At 36.1% G+C, this 20,712-nt stretch overlaps 1 protein-coding gene across 2 annotated transcripts in view; it reads right to left on the bottom strand.

The window, feature by feature from the left end:
* Nucleotides 1-562: 562 nt before the first annotated feature.
* The window catches only part of TACR3 (tachykinin receptor 3), a 36,928-nt gene continuing 16,778 nt past the window's right edge, over nucleotides 563-20,712 (bottom strand). For both annotated transcript variants that reach the window (XM_063336162.1, XM_063336163.1), the window contains 4 exons: nucleotides 20,387-20,575; nucleotides 18,819-18,969; nucleotides 3,522-3,718; nucleotides 563-971 (listed from right to left, as the gene is read on the bottom strand). In XM_063336162.1, coding sequence (XP_063192232.1) covers nucleotides 656-971; nucleotides 3,522-3,718; nucleotides 18,819-18,969; nucleotides 20,387-20,575 — 853 coding nt within the window. In that variant the 3' untranslated portion in view covers nucleotides 563-655. The remainder of the gene's footprint in view (nucleotides 972-3,521; nucleotides 3,719-18,818; nucleotides 18,970-20,386; nucleotides 20,576-20,712) is intronic.

The raw sequence follows: 20,712 nt of genomic DNA, 5'->3' as shown, positions 1-20,712 counted from the left end.
ATTGGAGTCTAACGTTCACTAATATATAAGCCAGTAGAATTTAACTTAGTCTCTTTGAGATTTTCTCCTTTTTAAAAATACCTTTTTCACATATTTTGAAAAATTTTACTGTTGCAGACAAAGCTGAACTTCATTCACGTGAACTTCATTTTGCCTCTTTGCCTGAGAATAGGGCTAAATTATAAAACAATTGAATAGACTGGGGCTCATTATGTCTTCATTATAAAGAATTTTTTTATCAAATCTTATGTAATTTTGTTATTGTAGAATCATACACTCATAATAGAAAGCATTGTACGTTTCGGCTTCAATAAGTAAAGGATCCTGTTACATTTCAGTAAATGAAACGTAAATGCCACAGGTCGGATACAGCTCAAACAATATTTTTTATGGCGTTGGTTTATTTTAGATAATCCCTACAAACATTGCCATATATAAGGTGCGACTGTGCTTTCGAACTGATGCATACATATGTCTTCAAGTTCCTCTTCCTCTTCAAAGCAGAAAAGTAAGTGACGCCTAAAAGTCTCACAATATTGATAGCTAGGGTTCATCAGTGGAATTGCATTTGCTTTCCTGTGATAGGAATATCTAGTCCCAAAATAGGAGCGCATTGTCCAGTGCTGCCCTTCTGGCAGATGTCACCATGAAATGCTTAGGAATAATCATCTACTGATGTGTGCAGTGAACTGATGAGACTTGAGGCTGTGGAGATGGTCTTGGCCTTCCTCCCCGAACAGCCATTGAAACTCGTGTCCCTCGAAGCTGCTCTTTTCTTACGGCTGGCATGGGTGTTGTCTCCATCATTAGTGTCAAACACCACTGTCATGCTGGACTCCATTCTGGATACAGCGTATAGGCTACTTTGCCGGGTGGGGTGAAACCTGGCTGCCTTGAGCTCTAACTCATCATAGCTGGACACCTCAATGAAGGGGCACCAGCGGAAAGCTCGCTTGAAGCCAGCTCGGAACCTGGGAGGAAAGATGCTTGGTGAAAGCCTGTGCTTGTGGGAGCCAGGCACAGGCCTCCATCTGAAAACACATACCGTGCTGACAAGGACGCTGACTTGGCTAATTATCTTGACCCTAATCCTATTTGTGGCGAAGTCAGCGGGAGTTTCCTTGACTAAAGTCTGAGTAGGGTAAAAAAGATAGTGGTAACAGCTCATTTCTGTTTATGATTTTCTATATACTTTCTCTGCATTTTAACTTTGATACTTTCCTGCTACTCAATTTCCCTTCACCTAAATAAATAAATGTCAGCTTTCATAGCACTGTCTTCACAGAAATTGTATTGATTTGACCTATGATGAAAACTGCACCTATATTTCCATCTTCTCTCAGCAAGAAACTTTGTAGCGTTCTTTTCTCTAAAGTACCATCCAAGCTTCCAGATTCCAATATCCCGTCTGTTTTTCCGTTTCTAACAGAGATGCTTAAATGGGAATCATGTAATGCCTAATAACTGTTCATATAAAATATTTGGAAAATCATTCGTAATAATTAAAAAAGATCCTAGAAAGTTGAAAACAGAATGTGAACAATGTACAAACAGAAATTTTGAGGCTTTAACGCATTAGTGCGTGCAATGTTCATAGTTACTTTACTTCAATTCGGAAGCAGAGATTTACTATAAAAACTATTGTTACTTTCTGTGTATATGCATTTCCAGAATAGAAGTTAAACATATTAGAAAAAGCAATGGGCTGTGTATTCGTATGTAACCTGAAAAGAACACCTTTTAACTTAGATCTAAAACTTACCAGACTTTCTCACTTGTCTTCCTTCTCTTGTTTTTGTTTCAACACTCAGATGTGTTGTTTATTGTGTCTGTAAGCTTTTTGGAGCAATGGTTCAGCTACCACAGTGATGACTACAGATAAGAATTTAGATTAAGTTCTTAGTGAAAGTTGACTGATCTCACAAAAATAACCTTCTTTCCTCCTCAATTTTTTAAGTTTGCTACGGAGCTGCCACATGATGACAAACAAGCAGGTAGCTTGCTATTCTGCATTCTTCTGTTTAGATGCAGTCCACATTATGAAAAAATATTGAAAGAACCACTGATGGAAATGGTTTAAGTGAACGAAACTGTAAAACCTAATTTTTAAACTGTATTACTTTTCATCTCACCTTTTATCCCATTCATTCTCATCTAGGGCATTGTTTTTCTTCATCTTGAAATAATGCTTTCTTTATCTAAACACATAAATAGTATCCTAATTAGCCTGGAAGATGAGGCTGGGGCTAGGTTGTGTAACTGTCTGATACTAGATCTAGCAGAGGTAACACCACTACATGAGTTAATCTGAATCCTAGCAACAGGCTGTATTTTCCTACTGCATGAAAAGGAAGCAGACGTTTCGGCTTCTTGATTTCAATATGGAACTTAATTATATGAAAACTTTTACCGGTATGTCGTTCTTGCACTGAATTCTGAACAAGGTGACCTTTAGTGTGTCTCAAAATTATGAAATTTTTGTTGATTTGTATTCTTTAATCCAGACATTTAATTTTGCAGTGTTTTTACACCAATAAAAACTTGGCAGGATTTCATCACATCATTTTCAATTGGACTCCTTTTGACAGATATTGTGTGATCTTTAGTGGGGTTTTATAAATATTTAACAAAATTGGTATAAAGCTTGTCATCACTTAAATTTGACACTGGCTGCTCATTTAAAAGTGATTTCAAATAATATTTAAGATTACTTATTCAATACTGATTAATACTGACTGAGTTTGTGAACTAATTAATTGTTCTTGGTGGTCTTTATCCAGTAATACTAGAAAAAATACTGAAAAATAGGATGGCCAGGATGATGTTTGTTTAGATCCTGGTCCTATAAGCTGAAATGAAAAAACATGAGTTCATTCTGCAATCCAGTAGTCTCAAACTGTCAAATATCCGTAAAATCTCACCAAACTTAACACGTGCAGTGCCTTTGAAATTCAGAGCATAATGCGTTGCTATCAAACAGTACTGTAATTTAGTATTGAGTAACGAGAATATAAATATTTGTTTTATTAGCCTGTTACAGACCTCAGAGCTTAGTAGAAGTCTAATTGTGAGGTATAAAATACACAGTAAATCACATTTTATACTATACCCTTCCAGCACTGAAAAACAAATTTGTGGTTACATTTAGTTAGTGAACGTACAGATTGCATTGTATACCGCTAATGATTGTCTTTACTTCTTTGTTTTAATGTTTTGCAAGCCAAAGCTATTGAACTGCTATAGATTTTAAGTTTCGCATATAGAAATGGGGGTGGTTGGCTTCTGAATACTGGATTTTGCTCTGAAACTTTAAGTAGACCAAAGTATTTACTGGAAGTGCATATTTGTTTTTTTGGGATTCATTTCAAGTACAAACCTAAAGGAAGGTTTTTTCCAGTTTTATTTTCTTTCCCACTATTTGAAAACCATTCAAGTGAAAATTCTTTGTCTTTTATCCCATTTAAACCATTTATATTCTCATTGAAGTTATGCATGCTAACTGTTCCATAACCAGCTCTTACCTCTTGTTAAGACAGCAGTAGATAATGGGATTGTACATTGTAGAGCTCATGGCAAGCCAAAAGCTGGCCAAGTAGATTTGCTGAATGTATTTCCACCGATTTAATTGTTGATAGATCCCAGTAACTATGAAGTAAATGTGGTAAGGCAGCCAGCAGATGGCAAATGTCAGCACAACCACTATCATCATTTTTACCACCTGAAAGAAGGAAGTAATAATGTTATTTTATAATATGCATTAGCCTTTTTTTTTTAATTATTTGGACTAGCATTTCAACATCCATTAATAATTTTCTTGATTATTAAAGTTAGTTAAATCTTCTCTAACTTTATTTGCATTGATTCTTCCAAGTAATATATTTGCTGGTTTATATTTGACTATCTCTAAAATATTACTTTTTTTCTGTACCCCTAATCATAGAATAAAGTTTTTTTTCTGTACCCCTAATCATGGAATAAAGTTACAGGGTGTTTTATTTGGGCACTTCATTTTGGCCTTTATTGACCCAGGTATCTGTTGTGGTCTGCAAGTATATTCCTTGTCCCCAGTTATTAGATGTGATTTGAATAAACACCAGGTTGTAGGAAATGAGAAACTACAGTATCCTGTTTAATTTCAGAGGCTAACAATTTCCTTGGCTGGTGATCATTATTTGTTGTTTTGTGCAGGCATTGTAACATCTGTTACCTACCGTAGTTTCCATTAAGCACAAATGAAGAGGAGCTCTGTTTTGTACTTGAAACACAAGAAGAAAAGTCGTGAGTCATGTAAAATTTTCGCTCCTGTCTTTCCCTCTTCAGCTATGCCAAATACTAGCCCAGCTATCGTTTTCAACACTATGTTACACGTTTACACAACAGACTTTCTATTTGTAGGCAAAATGAAACCAGACAGGATAGATCTGTAGTGGGAAGTCTCTTGTTCACTTCTACTGTGAATACTGAGGAATAATAGGGATTGCTATCAACAGTACCTTTCATTCTTCTGTACGTGGTGCCATTTCCTACTGTTTGTAGTTTTGTCCACACGTATAACAGCACTATTAATATTTGGTTCTCCTAAAGCACTTTTCATCAGTTAACTATAAATAATTGCAGAAGGAAGATCAGGGTTGAGAACTGAAACAGTACAGCTTTCCAGCAATAAATGTAGTTTAATTTGGTGGAACACTGTGTCACTCATGCCCCAGAGCTGCTAGAAACCACAGTATGAGTGCAGGTTGCCAGTTTGACATACTAAATTGTGTTAACAACATTTTCCGAAGAAAATTGTTTCTCTTTTTTCTAACATTTAAATTTTTATTGGCCAGTTTTCTGTGTTCTGTTGAAGGGAAAGGCAAGCAGTGCTTCCAGAGTCTACTTAAAGGCCTCCTGAAGTTAGTAAACCTTCACAGGCTGTACAAATAATAACTTTTTGATTTCAATTGTTGCGCTCAAAAATTAATGCAAAATGAGTTATTAAATTTTGATTTAACCTAAATATAGTGTTTCAGGTTTTCTTCAGGGAAACAGAAATAAAAATAACTATTTAAAAATAACTACTATAAAATAACAGAAATAAAATAACTATTTACTCTATGACCCAAATAAAATACTCAGATGATTTTTTTTTTGTCAGAATTTCAGGCAATTTGATTCTTATTTTAAACATTTTAACTTTTTTTAAAGTTTTGAAATGAAAAATACCAAATCACCCACAGAAAATCATGTTTTTTCCTGCAAGGTTACTCTTTTTTTTTTTAAAAACAAAACACTCATATTTAAAAACAGTTAAATCAGTATAAAATTTTCTTGTTGCTGTCTGGAAATCTATGATTAAATATTAAATCATCATCATCATGAAAGCAGAAATTTCTGAAGTAAGTATTTAAACTAGACTACAAACAAATTATGGTTTTAGGTGGAAATTAGTGTTTGATTTAATTTGTGAAGTAACAAATCACTGGAATGACAGACAGTGAAGCACAGTACGTTCTTAATCATTCAGGTTTTCATCTGTTTTTCATAAATAACAAATTACCTAAAAATTTAAAGTTTCATTTTTCTGTCAGATAAGGCTGTATCAGTCTGAGTTTCACTGAAGTGAATGGTAACATACCGATATGTGTATGTTTAGGGGGAGAAGTGCAATGGGGTTTCTTTATTAACAGGTACAGTGTTTTTTCCTGGAACAAAAAAGGTGCTAATTTTTCCAGCAAAAAGGGATGTTTAAGAAAAGTCAAGGTTAAGTTACCGTTCTTTTGAGTATTTATGTAGTACAATGCACTCATTGACATATTACCTAAGAAGATAAGTGAGATTTGCAAGTCTGTGTGGCATAAAACTGTTTGAAACACAGGGCAGTTACAGTTGAATTTGAAGTCAACCACAGAATTTATGAGACAAATCAAAAAGCACTTTTCTGTCCTTGTTTCATCAGCTAAGAATGACTATGTGTTGGCAGAAATGGAGGAAAAGAAGAATAAGAGGTAGTTGAAAAGAAGGGAGATTATTCCCAATTTCCTTTACTCTTTCAGAGACAGGCACGCACAGTGTGCAAGGCTGTGCCTTACAGTTTATGGCTGCGGTTCTTCTCCATCCCTTTGGTCTTTTTGGATTATTTTGGAGTGCTTAGACATGTGGCTCTGACATACAAAGTTCTTTTGTTTCTTCTTAATATGCCTGTTCTGCTTTATTTTTTTGAGATAATATTATTTTGCAATTGCTTTCTCCTCTGCTCTGTATTGCATAGAATTCATTAATAAGGGTTTGCTCTTGTGCATTAGAAAACATTTCTAAAGCAACCAAACCAGAAAATTACTGAATTCAGTTGTGCTTAATGTCTAGCTCTGTTCCTGCCACCATTTCACCACAGAGCTTTCCACAATGTGTGGCTGCAGCGAACATCACCAACTTGTGTCCCAGCAGCACTGTTTTCCCTGGAGTTCCGTTCAGTCTCTCTTGGAGTATTGTGGGCAGCATGACCAGAGGAAAGGGGTCTTTTTCTGTTCCAGGACTTTTATTAAAATGAGTTGTACTACCTTTAGGCTAGATTTGGAATATGATGTTGTCATAAAACATGTCATCCATGTTGATCAACATGTTCTGCTGATATTGTTGTGCTTCTGCCTTTGTCTGAGAAAAACTATGTCTACAAAAAAAGTTAATTGATGTGCTTTGTAGTCTTGTCCATTCCTTTAAATCCTTCCTTTCTGAGTAAGAAGCAGTCTTTTGTTAATGAATGGCATGTAATGGGAAAACGTGTATTTAAAAGAACAAAACACATGTAAGTTCATTGGAATTGGAGTTGGCAGGTTTGCCTTTGTTGTGAAACATTTGAAGCAGTAAAAGTGAAAAGGAGCTAACAGACTGCTACACTTGGAAAGAGCAGCAAACACATTTCTTTTCCCTCCTGGTTTTATTTTGCATGAAAAATAGCTAGAAAAATGAGTCTGATTTAGATGTAGCATTGAGAACAGCTCTTGAAAGATTAGGAGTTAAATATACGTTTCTGAGAGACTCAGTTGCTGCTAGGGGGTTATAGCAATTCATATTGCAAGGCATTGATTTGCCATCAATGTCTAAGACTTAGTCCACGGAATCATTTATTTTTCAATCTGCTCTGCAGCTCCTTATTGGAATTCTGAGTCATCTTTGATAGTGCTGCTTCTGCAAGGTCAGGAATTTGGTTTCTGATTTCATTTGCACTGATATCACACACTATAACTTCATTAGTTTCAGAACTTTTATTTGTAGGTGCTATGCAGATGTAAATGAGAAGCAGGGCAAATGCTTTAAGAACACATACAGTGTAAGAATGTCTTTGTTTACCCACTCATGGATGTTATTTGTCCATGAATACAACTTAAATGCAGTTCACAGATAATCTCTGAGAGTCATAATGTGTTTCTCTTTCTTCTCTGTGCTTTTTTGGAGGAAGTAAAATACCAAACTAACATTGCACAAAGTATTTCTCCCAGTGTGTTAGGATGCCATCAGTAAACCCAGTTCCCAATCCCGGGGACATATGTGGCACTTGTGAACTAAGCACCAGAGAGAAGGGAACACCATTATGTCTTTTGCTCCTCCACAACACTTAGTTGGAGTAAACTATCTATCTTCTGCAAGAAAATTAGGATTCAAAGATAACACTCCTGATATTAGTACAGAGATAGGACTGATTTCTGAGATAACAAGTGCTGTGGGTTTTCATATAATTTTGACAAGTTCAGGTATCTTCTGTGTCTTTTAGCCCGTAGAAAGGATAGATTCTTAAGAGATGAAGAGATGCCTGTTTAGAAAGAGAAGGAATCAGAGAGCTTGGAATTTTTTCAGTCAGGTAAGGTACTTGTCAATTCCAGTGCTTGATAAATCATTTCATTCTTCTGACTTATACTTTCCATCCATTTTTTTCTCAATTGCTTGAAATAAACTACTTTTCATTTCAGTTTGCATAATCCCTTGCTGCAGACAGAATTCACAATTGCTTATTTTGTTTTTTAAGCTGTAAAGTTGAAAAAGATATTCTATTCTAGTATGAAGTAGCTTTGAATCAGATTGCTGTCTTACAAATGCTAAAATGTGGGGTCCCCCCCAAATCAAAGCAATTCTGGCATTTTTCATGAGGTCTAGGTACTGCATTTTTAAATGTTGCTTTTCCAATGTTGCATGGAACATAGTTTTGACAGTGACTTTGAGGCTTTCTCGAGATGTCAAGAACTGTCTGTTTCATTGAAGAAAAGGGGTAAAACTTTTGCTTAGTCTTTTTGCCTTGAGAAGACATGATTTTACAAGCATCTGATTGGGGATGGGGAGGAAAAGTTGTCACAAGTCTTATGTTACTTTATCTAAAAGAGATACCTCGATTTCTCACAAGGGATTGTTAGATATTAGACAATGTGTTAATGTCTGCTGCTCAAACTAGATGACAAATAAAGGTAGGTGGCCTTGTATTATTGCCTTGGTCTTCAGCATGGAGTAGCATAAGAAATTTATGTTCTTTAGAAAATTACTCCAAGTGGCTGTTGTGGGATCGGCATTACTGGATATGGTTCTGAGATCTAGTTCTGAAAAAAGTGAAAAAGCTGATCTAGAGCTTTTGTACTTAAAATTCACACCATCACATATTTTACAGTGGTTTCCTTCCTGACCTGGAATGAGTGATGGGGCACACTTCACTTCCATGCTTCCAAGCAGAGATGAGATTTGATGTAGGGGGAACAAAATAATCATATCTTCTTTTGTTTTGCCAATAGGAGTAGTTGGTTCTTAAATCTACTTTCTGCCACAATTCTGAAAATGTTCTGGGACCTTTAATCCTCATTGAAGGCTCTCCCAGAACCTTGCCAGTGTTTTAAGACTCACTTGAATTTTCCATATAAGACTTAAGAGGGACTGTCACGTGTGAATTTTCTCTCTTGGAAACCAGACCTTATATTGAATAGGCAATAAACAAATAAGGCTATGATGAATTATGCCACTGAATTATGCAAAAATATCCCTACACGTGGTTTGATTTATGTGGGCTCGTGTCAATGAAAACTGCCCTCTTGAACCTAAAATGAGATGGATACCTTTGGTTGTCTTCAAAATAGGAGCACAGGCTCTAATTTCATATGGAAAGCCTACAGTCTTTTGCATTCTTTTATTTTCAGGTTATTCACTTAGGGGAATTAAATAAGTGATTTTTTTATATATATATAAACCATTTTAATGTTTATGGTATTTCTCTATAATTCTGGCGCAAGAACATCATGGGAAAGAATGCAGATTATTTAATACATAGTTTGAAAACATCTTGCTTCTCTTTTCTGTTGATAGCAATAAAATTGTGTTGCCTTAAGATGAAATGAATTATTCCTGGACTGTACTTTTTTAAAATGCATGGCAAAATTCTGTTCAGAAAAAAACACAGTTACAGCTATTCTTTTATTGCCATCATAATTATGCATATGCAATGGTAGTAACATCTTCCCTTTCAAAGGTTGAAGCAAAAGTGTTTATTACTACCTAAGAAAAAAAACCAACAACTTAATGTCCCCCAGTCTATTTTAATTTAAATTCAGTTGAAAGGAAACTGTTAATGTTAGTGATGCTTGTGGTTTATATTTTGCATCTGATACACTTAGTTTATTTTTGTTATTCCACAAACGACTGTACAAGGTTATGAATTTATTAGGAGAAGTAGGCTTGTAACTCTCATAAAATACTTTGGAAATATTTGGTCAGTAAAAAGGCGGTATATGCTCTGGTCAGTTATTCTTGCTAAAACGTATCAGGAGTGTCATTGTCCTGACAGCATCTGCTATTTCTGCTTTTGTACAGACATTTTAGCATTATTTCAAGTGTTAAAGTATCCACACTACTTGGCCATAACGGTCAACACACTGATCATTATTGCAGTGGTTGGATACTCCTGTGGAATAAGGTATAAGCTGACCCATGTCAGGGTGGCTGAAACTGTTTCCTAGAAAACCCTATCCAAAGCCTATAGAAATCACAAACTCTTTCTATCCACCCCAGCAGATGAATAATGACATAAAGGGGCTTTGAATAGGTCATTTACAGTGTTGCTGTCCAGAAAATTCTAAAGTATGAGGTACTTGAGTTAAAGGATTAAATTTGTTAGGTGAAAGTATCAATAGAGATAGCAAATACCCCTGTGTGTGTAGGTGATAATTTTCACCTCCTTCTAAAAAGCACATTTGGAATATTGTAGGTTCTCTGCAGTTCAGCTTCTGCCACCATTTGTGATGTCTCTGTCCTGTTTCATCTGGTTTCCCCTTTGTAAGTTTTTGCAGTGACAGGAGTTTAGTGAGGTCTCTCATGCTAAATCTTAAGGAAATAGTCACGTAGCCTCTGCTTTAACTCAGAAAAAGATGAGCTGAAATTATGGTTTTGGTTGTTTTTTTTTTTACATGAATAGCAACATGTAATGAATGTAAAAGTGTACAAGTGCAATACTGGAGCTGCGGTTCTGCTCTGCAGTCCTCCAAAATGGCTGGTCTGTATCAGGTTTCCTGGACTTTTCACCACACAAGTGCTGAGCACTATTCCAGAAAGCTCACAACTTCCCTACAGGGACTCAATGATGAAAGGGCTTCCTATGAGCTCTCTCTTACCTATCTCTCTATATACAGAGCTATACATATAGTTGCAATTTAGTATATATACTGTGATAACTTTGCAGATTAGATGAGACGCATTCAGAGACAAAAACGTTGTTCTTCCATAGGTCGGATCGTACTCGGAAAAATTCTGGGATTTGCTGAATTAAGGACTAATAAAATGTTATGTTTTGAGTTGTGGAATCAGTTGTTGTGAACAAATGAGGAAGAGAGAGATGTATTGATTCATTACAGCATGACCGGGCCATCAGTTTAATGAAAGGAATAAATGTGAGATATGTTCCAGATGAGACATTTTCAGTGGAGACAGGAAAGTGTTATTACCAGTATGCAAGACCATGGTGAGACTTCATTGCTGGCATTCCTTGTCTCGTTTTGGTCACTAGTTGCATACAGATGTTGGTATATAAAAGAAGACCAGAAACACTTGTTTAATTTATGTACTGAATGTAAATAAAGGCTGAGAGAGGATATGGTTATAAAAACATCTGTAGAGGTGTCACCAGTGAGGGATAGTAAGTAATTAATTAAGCTAACAGAAAATAATGGCATAAATAGACCTGTCCATAAATAAATTTAGCCTGGAAACTGGAGCTCTGGGAGTGGTGAGATTTTTAGAACACCTCCCATTAGATGTAGAGGTCCAGAGGCAAAATGGGTTTAAGATGAAGATTTAAGATGATGTTGGAGGAGTTCTGTTAGGTTTGTCTGTGATGACAGGTCTTGGGCCGTGAGGCTGGTTCCTCTCCTGTTATCTTTTAACATTTTAATATTGAAAGAGACAAACTGACACCGAGGGAATAAGTGGAGAAAGCTCTGGACACAGTTCAACATCTTCAGATGTCTGGCAAACGAGGGACAATTTTGCTTTTGGAGAAGCCTTTAAAAGCTCATGAGAATTCCTTCTTCCTAGTTCTTTCTTTACTTTAAGCAAGAAATGTGACAATGTCAAACATAACGACAGATAAAAATTACCTTTAAAACTTGCCTTCTCTCATTGATATGAAAATCTTCAAATGGATTTCATTTCTAGAGTAGTTTCACAAAGTCTAAGATGTATGACTAGGTGAGTCTAAGCTCAGAGGAGATTGACTTAAAAGTATGAAATCATGAAGTTAGACTAGTTTTATGATAGGGAAAACAAAGAGATGCTCTGAGCTAATAATTTCATAAACTTTTGTTTCCATTCATTGTATTTCATGTAGAGGACAGACATCGTATGGGCATAACAAGCTGCCACTTTCAGGGTTATTTTTGTCACAACTTCAACTGTTTAAGGAATAAATCAGCAGATACTTCCATGTAAGGACTGGAATCATTAAAAAGCATCCCTTTTTTCATTTGGTTGTTGGCTGACAACAAAGCAGTGGAATGTACAGAACTGGTGCTAGCTGGGGTAAATTGTCCTTCAACATGATATTGCTTAGTCTTCTTGCTTTTTGGATGTGCTGAACAATGCCTGCTAAATTTACGAGTGGCTGCACTGAAATACAGCTGTGGTTTTCCACCGTGTCAAAGCTTTTGCCAACGAGGTGCTCATAATGCATCAGCATTTCAGATAAATAATAATTTAAGTGGGCCTGTATGAAATTTCAGATAGTCAAGCAATATAGACATGCACACAATATAAGCTGTCTGTTAGCTATGTGAGACCACCTGTTCTTAAAATAGTGTTTAATTCTCCAGCTTCCTCTTGTTTGTTGTTTCTGTTCTAGCATACCCCTATCTTTTTTTCTTCGTTTTATTTTCATTTTTAATCTCTGCAAAGTCAAATAATAGGCCCATTTAGAGAAGAGGATTACTGATGGACCAAAAAATTAAACAGGCACCAATTTTTGGCAGGAGGTATGTATTATTCACAACAAATTGAATTTCTGCACCTCATTACCCCATGACAGAATGGGTGGGTTGTTTCACTTATCACTCTCAGAAATGTAAAATCAACCAAAGGGAAGGGGTACTTTCCCAGGGGGGAAGCGCACGTGCCCCTTTGTGTATGTTTGCACAGCTCTGGAGTGGGCACTTTGTCAGTATGTAAGCAAAGACATTTCTATCCATGAAGCACAAGCACAATGAATCTACAAGGTGGAAACATTCATGCCCCATGAATAAATAAGTAGTGGGAAAGGCATGATGGCAATATAAGTCTCTTACACGGGCTGCTGTTGCATGGCCAATTTGGATGAGCTGTAACTAAGATGCCTTTCTCCTGTATCTGTGTGCTCCAGCATTTGGTTCTCTTTGCATACGTAACATGGAGAAGTGACTGTTTAGACACACGTGCAGCCTTGGTAGACCATTATGTAAATAAAGGCCAAAAAATTCAGTGGCTATTACTGTCTGACTTTTAAAAAACAATCATAAGTGATGATTCAGTATAGACTAGTGTCAGCTGTGAAGATGTGGACTATCCCTTGAAGTCTGTAGTACAAAGCTGTGTAGAGTAGTTGATTGCAGCTGGTGCTTTTAATGGAATTTAGAATAATGAAGTTATAGTGACTTTCTGCTATATTAAACTGTTTAACTCCCTTATGCCATTGGAATATACGGAATAAATGGAATATAACATAAAAGTTATTGGAGATTGGAAAGCTGATCCTCATGCTGGGAAAAACTAGAAGATGGATTGCTTAAATAACTGGGAAGATATTAAAGTTACCCTATCTTCGTGCAGTCCCTCGGGGTAGCAATTGTTTTCCAACCTTGAAGAAGTCTGAACCAAATGTCTAGGATAAAAGTGGGGCTTCAAGATGGTGTTGGCAGAAAATAGGAAGTCACGTGCAAGACAAGTCCTTGGACCCAGAGTGTCAAAACACTTCGTTTATATGGCAGAATGCAAACTTTCACATGAGGTTCTATGAATGGGCCAGTATCTAACTAGTCTGTCTGTCTAGACTTAGTAGTTGATTGTTAATAATAAGGATCTTTGATTTCAGAATTACTTACCGTATGACATGTGAGTTCATAGTGTAATACTCTCATCAGCTATTTTTGATTAATAAGATATATATTATGAGTATAGTCTAGTTTTTCCAAATCTGTGTCATTCTTTGTGGGTGCTTATAATTAATTCAGTGTTCCACGACCTTTGATGCTACACTGTAATGTTTTGGGCTTTGACTCTCTTGCCTTTTTTTTCCTTTTTAATTTAACAAATTATGCCTCTTAATAAACTCCTCCATAGTGAAACAATTCAGCTTCTTTCTTTCATCCTGAACTGGTCAGCTACTGTTTAATGCCAGCAAAAGTATCATTATTTCTAACTAGAGCTTTTCTTATTTTGTGCAATGTGGTATAAAATGTATATAAACATGATTTCATGTCATGTAGTTATGTGTGGTAAAAAAAAAGAAAAAAGGAAAATCTGCCTTTTCAGTTGCGCTGAAAGTCAGAAGTCAGGAATAATATGCTGAACTATATTTTTATATGTGTACTGCTGTGTAAAAAAGGAACATAAGGACATAAGACAATTCTGTGACAGAATAATAGGAGGTGCTGTTTAGGGAGATCTCATGAACCTGGCCATTTTCCTAATACTCTCCCAGCATCCAAAATTATCTTACAGAAGGGTGCATCCCTGCTTCATCCTTTCAGTATCTATTTATGAATTTATTGTCTGATAATTTGCCTAATCTCTTTCTGAACCTTCTCAGGCCATAACATCTGGCAGGAGAATCTCAGAAGCTCTTTACCAACTCTAAAATTCCATCTCTTAAAGTACTTTCTCTTCTACCTGCTTGAAACTGCTCTCCTGTTAGTTCTTGTATTTCAAGATTTGGTGACCAACAGTTCTTCAGTCACTTTATCTACCAGCTTCATGATTCTGAAAACCTTGATCACCTCATTCCTTGGCCTCCTTCTCTCCAAACTGAGAAGTCCAGGCCATTTCAGTCTCTTCATAAGACCTTTGATCATTTTAGTTGCCCTTCTTTGGACTTTCTCTAAATCCATGAAGGAAAAAAAAAGAACAAACTAGAGAAATACGTGTGAGTGGCTGTGTGTGAAGCGTTCACGTAGTAGTTCTTACAGACACCATTTGTTCGGATTCTGGCCTGTTGCTTACTTCTGTAGTCTGTGAAAGAGGGGAAATATTTCATGTAAGTATTTCAGAAAATTGTTAGGATGTCTTTTTGTAATATTTACTTGTAGTCCTTTAAGACTTCAACTGGATATTTCTGTTTATTTAGTAAAAGCTTTTCACACCTTAATGTTAAGTGATTTTTGAATTTTCATGTAACTGTTTTGACCCTGACTTGGAAAAGTGTGTCCTGCCTTCTTACTTGATTTGGCTTCTCACACTATGTAATATTTAAAATTCATATTCAAAAGTGGTTCTTATGACATCATTATTCCTACAGCCTCACATCATTTTGAATATTAGTTTCTTTTCAGATGGAAATCTTAAGTTTTCTACTTTTTTGTTTTCTCCTCCACTCTGTTGTATATACTGTATTAACTGATTAAATAGATGCATTTGACTGTAAATTGATATGGGATGTCTACTTTTGCTGTCAAAATATATATGGAAAACTTTGAAAATTTCCTTATTTAGGAAATTTAGGCTGGTAAACTTGACCATCTCTCTAGTGCTTCCTGTAACGCTGCGAGTAACTAGTAAGCTGTTTTTACATGCAAATTTGCAAAACAATTGTGATATTGGAACAATGAGGCTTTTAGTCAATCTTTATTGCAGTGAGAAGTTGAGATGACACCTCAAGCTGTGTTAGGTGAAGGAAAGAATACAGGCAGAAGCATAAGTATGGAGGAATCATAAAAAATGCTGAAAAAGCTGCACAGTGACACATTATCATAAAGTTAATAGAGGTAAAGGGGATCATAAAGACAAAATATAAAAGTTAAGGAGAGTATTTTCTGTTCTTATGTATTCTTCCTATTGGGACAAGGCAATGTCATCTTCTATTGAGAGAAAAGCTATTTTTTTCAGAGGAAAGTTGCATCAGAACTACGTCTTGACAAAGACAACAGGAACTGATTGATGTTATTTTCAGTACATGATTATGCCCTCTTACAGGTTAAGTAAAGTTGGAAGAGGAATCAGAACAGAAGGTTAGATAGAAGAAGCAGTGTAGAGACAACATCTGAGTCTCTAATTATTTGCATTGTATATAAAGAACCCTTTGGCCTAATAAAACCGATATTAACAGTATGAGCTGCCTATATAAACTTCAGTTACGTATGACAGTACTGAAACTATAATTCTGTCTTGTGAAAATGGGAATTGCAGGAAACGAAATGATGTTGAGCTCAACATCAGTCAGTCTCATACCAGGAGCTCTAAGAAGAGGTAATGGCTGCAAAGTTCCCACATGTGGTGGATGTTCATAAATTCAAAAGACTGATGTCAGGCAAATTTAAATGGGTCAGTCCCTGAGACATTTGATCTGTCAAAGAAAAAAAAAAAAAAGTAGTAGTCGTAGTAGTCTCATGCAGTCTTGAATTTCAAAAATTTCCAGTCTTTGACCCTTTAAGATACTAAGTATGACTTTGTGTTGCCCAGCCTCTAGTGCATACTGTAAAATTCTTTGCATTCTTTGATGTCGCTTTCAGAAGGATTCAGGGTGCATTGCATAGTCACATGTATGAAGTGATGAGACTATCTATCAAACTACTAACAATTTTCTAAAGCTTCAAGTCTTTTCTTGGCACATATGGTTTCTTTAAGAGGTCTTCCATGAGCTGTTCACTACCTTCTTGACATTAAATACTATTTCAAACAATCCTAATAAACTTCCTTTGCACTGTGTCATTGCATAATATGAAACATGCAGTCAGCTATTTTATATTTCTCATTCATCATTATAAGTGCAGCCAGAAAAGACTTTCCATATGTCTAGATAGCTAGCTTGCTAAATAGCAAGAAAAACAGATGATTTCTTCGTCTTAACAAAGGAAAAGCAATAGCTCTGTTATGAAAGTCAGGCTGAATGATAGCTTTATTTGGACTCCAGTCTATTAGTTCATCTCCATGATTGACCAATTATGATTCATCTTTACAAATAGCAGTTATTTCATACATCCTGCTGGAGAGCACAGCAGTGGAATTGAAGAGCTGTCATGGAGCTCTGCCAGTAAGGTCACTGATGCAGTTATAATATATCTGCACATAATTTAATCCCATTGTTGCATGTATTGAAGGCATGCATTCCAGTACTCTCACATTTAAAATCCTTTAATTAAGGATGCTACTTCTTGTCTCTTGCATATATTTAGAGTTCTAAAGAGGTGCTGGTTTTAAAGTATTTGAGGGATTTCGTTGGAACCTTCATAGCATGTAGTAGAAGACAGCTTTTCCCTTCAGCGCCCTTTAGTTTTTATGACATAAGAGATTGATTTTACTTAGTCATTATAACAGGTGCTGAAGTTCTGGGATCTCCTAGTTCTCCAAGTTAGCTTTTAATAATTTTCTTTCCACACTTGCTTTTTCAAACTGTGTCTGTTACAGAAGGTAATTCATCAGTTTGTCTTTACAATCAGACTCCGGACACCCTCCACTCAATATCTGATTCCTTTTTTGCACTGGCTGAAAAGGCAGTTTTGATAATAGCATGGTTAATTGACCAGTGAAATCTTTTTCTGCTTATGTTGTGTAGGAAAGGTGATTTCGTAACTTTGAAAATACACTTTTGGATAAGTGACAACATGCATGGCAGAGACTGTGATGGTAATGTTGGATGTTTATGGTTAATGTTAAAGAGTAAAATGCTGATCTTTTGAAATACTTTCAGCATTTCTGGAAATTAGTCCAGTAATTTCATCTTGGGGCAAATATGCAAAACGTATTGGTTACTTTTCCATGATGACTTTTCATCATTTTCTCTCCATTCACATTCAAAATAATCTTTGAATATGTATTACAAGGCAATAGTAGTGATAATATCAGTCAAACTGTATTTTGCTTCCTTAAGAAAGGCTAGCAATTTGCCCTCTTAAAAAAAACTATGTAAAGGCAACAATAAATAACACCTTTGATTTCATGGGAGGCATTGCGCATCATACGGTAAATCTGTCTAGGTATGTCTACCATTTTGACAACTGAAACTTGCCATAGAAAGTTTTGCATTTGTCTCTTATGAGTCTGAAGATGTATGACTGACAAAATGATCCTGATCTTTCCTTTCATATATCCCCTGGCATAACTTTTTCTGTGTAGTATGTGAGGGAAAAAAACCTTTCATATTCCTGGCAGTGCCCTGAAAGAAATGGAAGCATCAGTGTTCTTTAGTATTTGCAGAAGATCTATCGTCTCAGGACCCAATAAGCTGCACTCTGCTATTGCTACAGTGTGGAAGTATACACCACTGTTCAAACATATTCACAGTATCAGGAAGCAACCTGAGCAATTGAAAATGAGCTCATCATTGTGAGTTAGAACTCCATGTTTGGGTACCATTTTTACAAATCCGAAGGGTAAAGTATTTTACTATGCATTTTAGTATGAAAAATTTGTCAGAAATAAAAAGTTGAAGGACTGCCTTATTAAAGAAGAAAAGTTAGGTTAAGAAAAAATGTTATAAGAGAGAAACCTTCATGGCACTGCAACATAACGAAAACTGAACTGGAAATAGTCAAATAATCAGTTCATCAACAATCCACAGTCTTGTTAAATTAGGCAATACTTACAGTGAAAAATATTGAAATAAAATAACTAGAAAAAATAGTTGGTATTTTTCACCAGAAGTTATTGATTTAAAAACGAAATTATTCAATATGAGCAGGCCAATCAGCACTCATCTCAAAGATGCATGCACCTTAATTTACTGAAAATTACAGCAAGATTCACTTTTCTTTCAGTGGGATGAGAATCTGGCCCAGGAGGATCTAATCATTTGTTAGCCCATTGTTCAAAACTCAGTATTTTGTCTCTGTAAAGGCTAAACATTTGGGCTTAGTTTCCACATATCAGACACACTATATGCTGCTACATGTGGAGTAAGAAATTAAAATCCAAATGTTGACTTCAGTTAATGATGAACAGTAAAGTTCAAAAAAGAAGAGCTAGTGAACATAGAAGACAACTTGTCAAACCTAATAAAAAGTTTTATTGAAGTAGATCTCTCATTACTGTTCTTTCAAGTGTCTTGTTGTTTCTGAAGGAGTATACTGGGATAGTTTGCAACACAATTGCAGATGGTATTATCAAGATTCACTTAGTGAGGTTTAATGGAACAATACCTTTCTCTTAGCTTTGAGCTGCTCGTGATATTTGTTGGATGTGTCGCCTGGTATTTCTCCTCCCCACAGGGTAATTCCCACTATGGAGTAAGTGATGCCCATGACAAGCAGTGGAAAGCAGTAGACGAGCACAATCACAATGACATGATACCTGCAATGAAAAAGCATTAAGCCGATAAGTGCTTTCAGAGGAGCTATGCTAATGGAATGGGCTACTAGAAGTCAAGAGTGCTACTATAGCACAAAGCATGTTTTGTATTGACTGGCTAGTAGTCAGTGTTTTCCCTGTCTTTTTGAAAGTCTAGAATTGCACTGCAAATTAATTACATTTTAATGCAAGTGCTTTATGGGGTTTCTAGTTCTGATTCTGAACTTGCAGTAGCATAAAATAAGACAGACTCTATAGTTATCATGATTAGTGACTGCAGAATATGGTATGTTTGTCCATAACTAGCTGAATTGATTTAATTATTGCACAGCCATGTGTCCTAAGGGAAAGCTAGGGGTTTTTAGCTCTAGTCTGGACTATAAATGAAAACAGAAAATAAATATTTAAATGGTAAGGCCCTGGTAAGTGTCCTGTATTACCCAAAGTACTTCATATGGCAGATCTGTTGCCCATGTGCTACATAGTCATCGCTGCTGGTGTAAGCACTGGGGAGGGATGGAAAAGAACTTATTTTGCCTCCTGTTTGTTCCTTATTAAACACCATTTTCAGATAAAATCCCAACAAATAATCAGTGAAGAATCCCCATCCATCACTGAGAGTGACCTTACTGCCCTAAAGAGAAATATCTGTGCATGGCTCCTAAAGTGATAAAAATTATATATGATCAGGGCCTCTTTCACCTGCCTAAAAGAGAACAAAATGTCAAGTTTGATCCTGGATGGTTAAACAGGCTTTCAGCCTTGGATACAGAGTTCATTTTAAATGCCAATGAAGACATGAAAGGGCAAATAATGTTTCTATGGATAGGTAGCCACTCATTCCTAATTCTGACAGAGGGACAAATAGGATAAATTCAATGTAATTGACTGTTATTCTACACTTTTGGAAACTGGAACCAATTACAGGTTTTACAGTTTTCTTATTTAAACTGATATCTGACGTAAGTAATTGTGATAGTGTAACAGAATGAAGTGGGAAAATCCAATCCTTTGATGAACAGACACAGAAAAAAAGCCTGATTAGGACAATGAGGGGCTGGAAATACTTGTTTTCCTGGTTAGGATGGAAAAGAAGCTTGCTTTGAATTTTATGTTCTGTGCCCGTTTATGACCACCTCTATCTGTATAGGAGTAGCCATCTTAAGTGAAGCAGTGATGGTAAACATGCAGAAATGAGATGGAGAACACTCATAGAAGTAGAAGAGAACAAAGGGGTTCCACTTATCACTTAAAATGCGCTATCTTTCTAGCTTAGAACACCCACTTGACATTTCTCAATGGTCAATGCTGTTAGTTATTCTGCATGTAGAGTTATTCTGCACGATACTCTATGGCTTTTGCTAAGTCCATTGCAAGCGTAGAAACCACCATGCACAAGTTTAAAGGAACAAAAGCTTACGTAAAATGCTGTTTTGGACCACCTGGCCATGCTACATAGCAAAGAGTTCTCCCAGGCATCACCTTGGTTATCGAATATAGGCACTGGGGAAAGGCCAACAGGAAAGCCAAAATCCATATGCTCCCAATGACCACTTTGGTAGCAGTTGCAGAGAGCCTGGGTTTCAAGGGATCAATAATGGCCATGTACCTGTGAAAGAAAGCAAAAACCCGTGCATAAGAAGCCTTCAGAGATTAGGTTGTATATAGAATCAATCAAAGCTTAGGGTTTGGAGAAGGATAAAAGCAGACATATTTGTCTCCCTGGAGTTCTGATGGCATCGTACT

This window comes from Chroicocephalus ridibundus, chromosome 5, assembly GCF_963924245.1.
Source record: "Chroicocephalus ridibundus chromosome 5, bChrRid1.1, whole genome shotgun sequence".
In the NCBI taxonomy this organism is placed as follows: Eukaryota; Metazoa; Chordata; class Aves; order Charadriiformes; family Laridae; genus Chroicocephalus; species Chroicocephalus ridibundus.
Note: the sequence above shows the minus strand (reverse complement) of the source record. Positions and strands in the feature narration are given on the sequence as shown.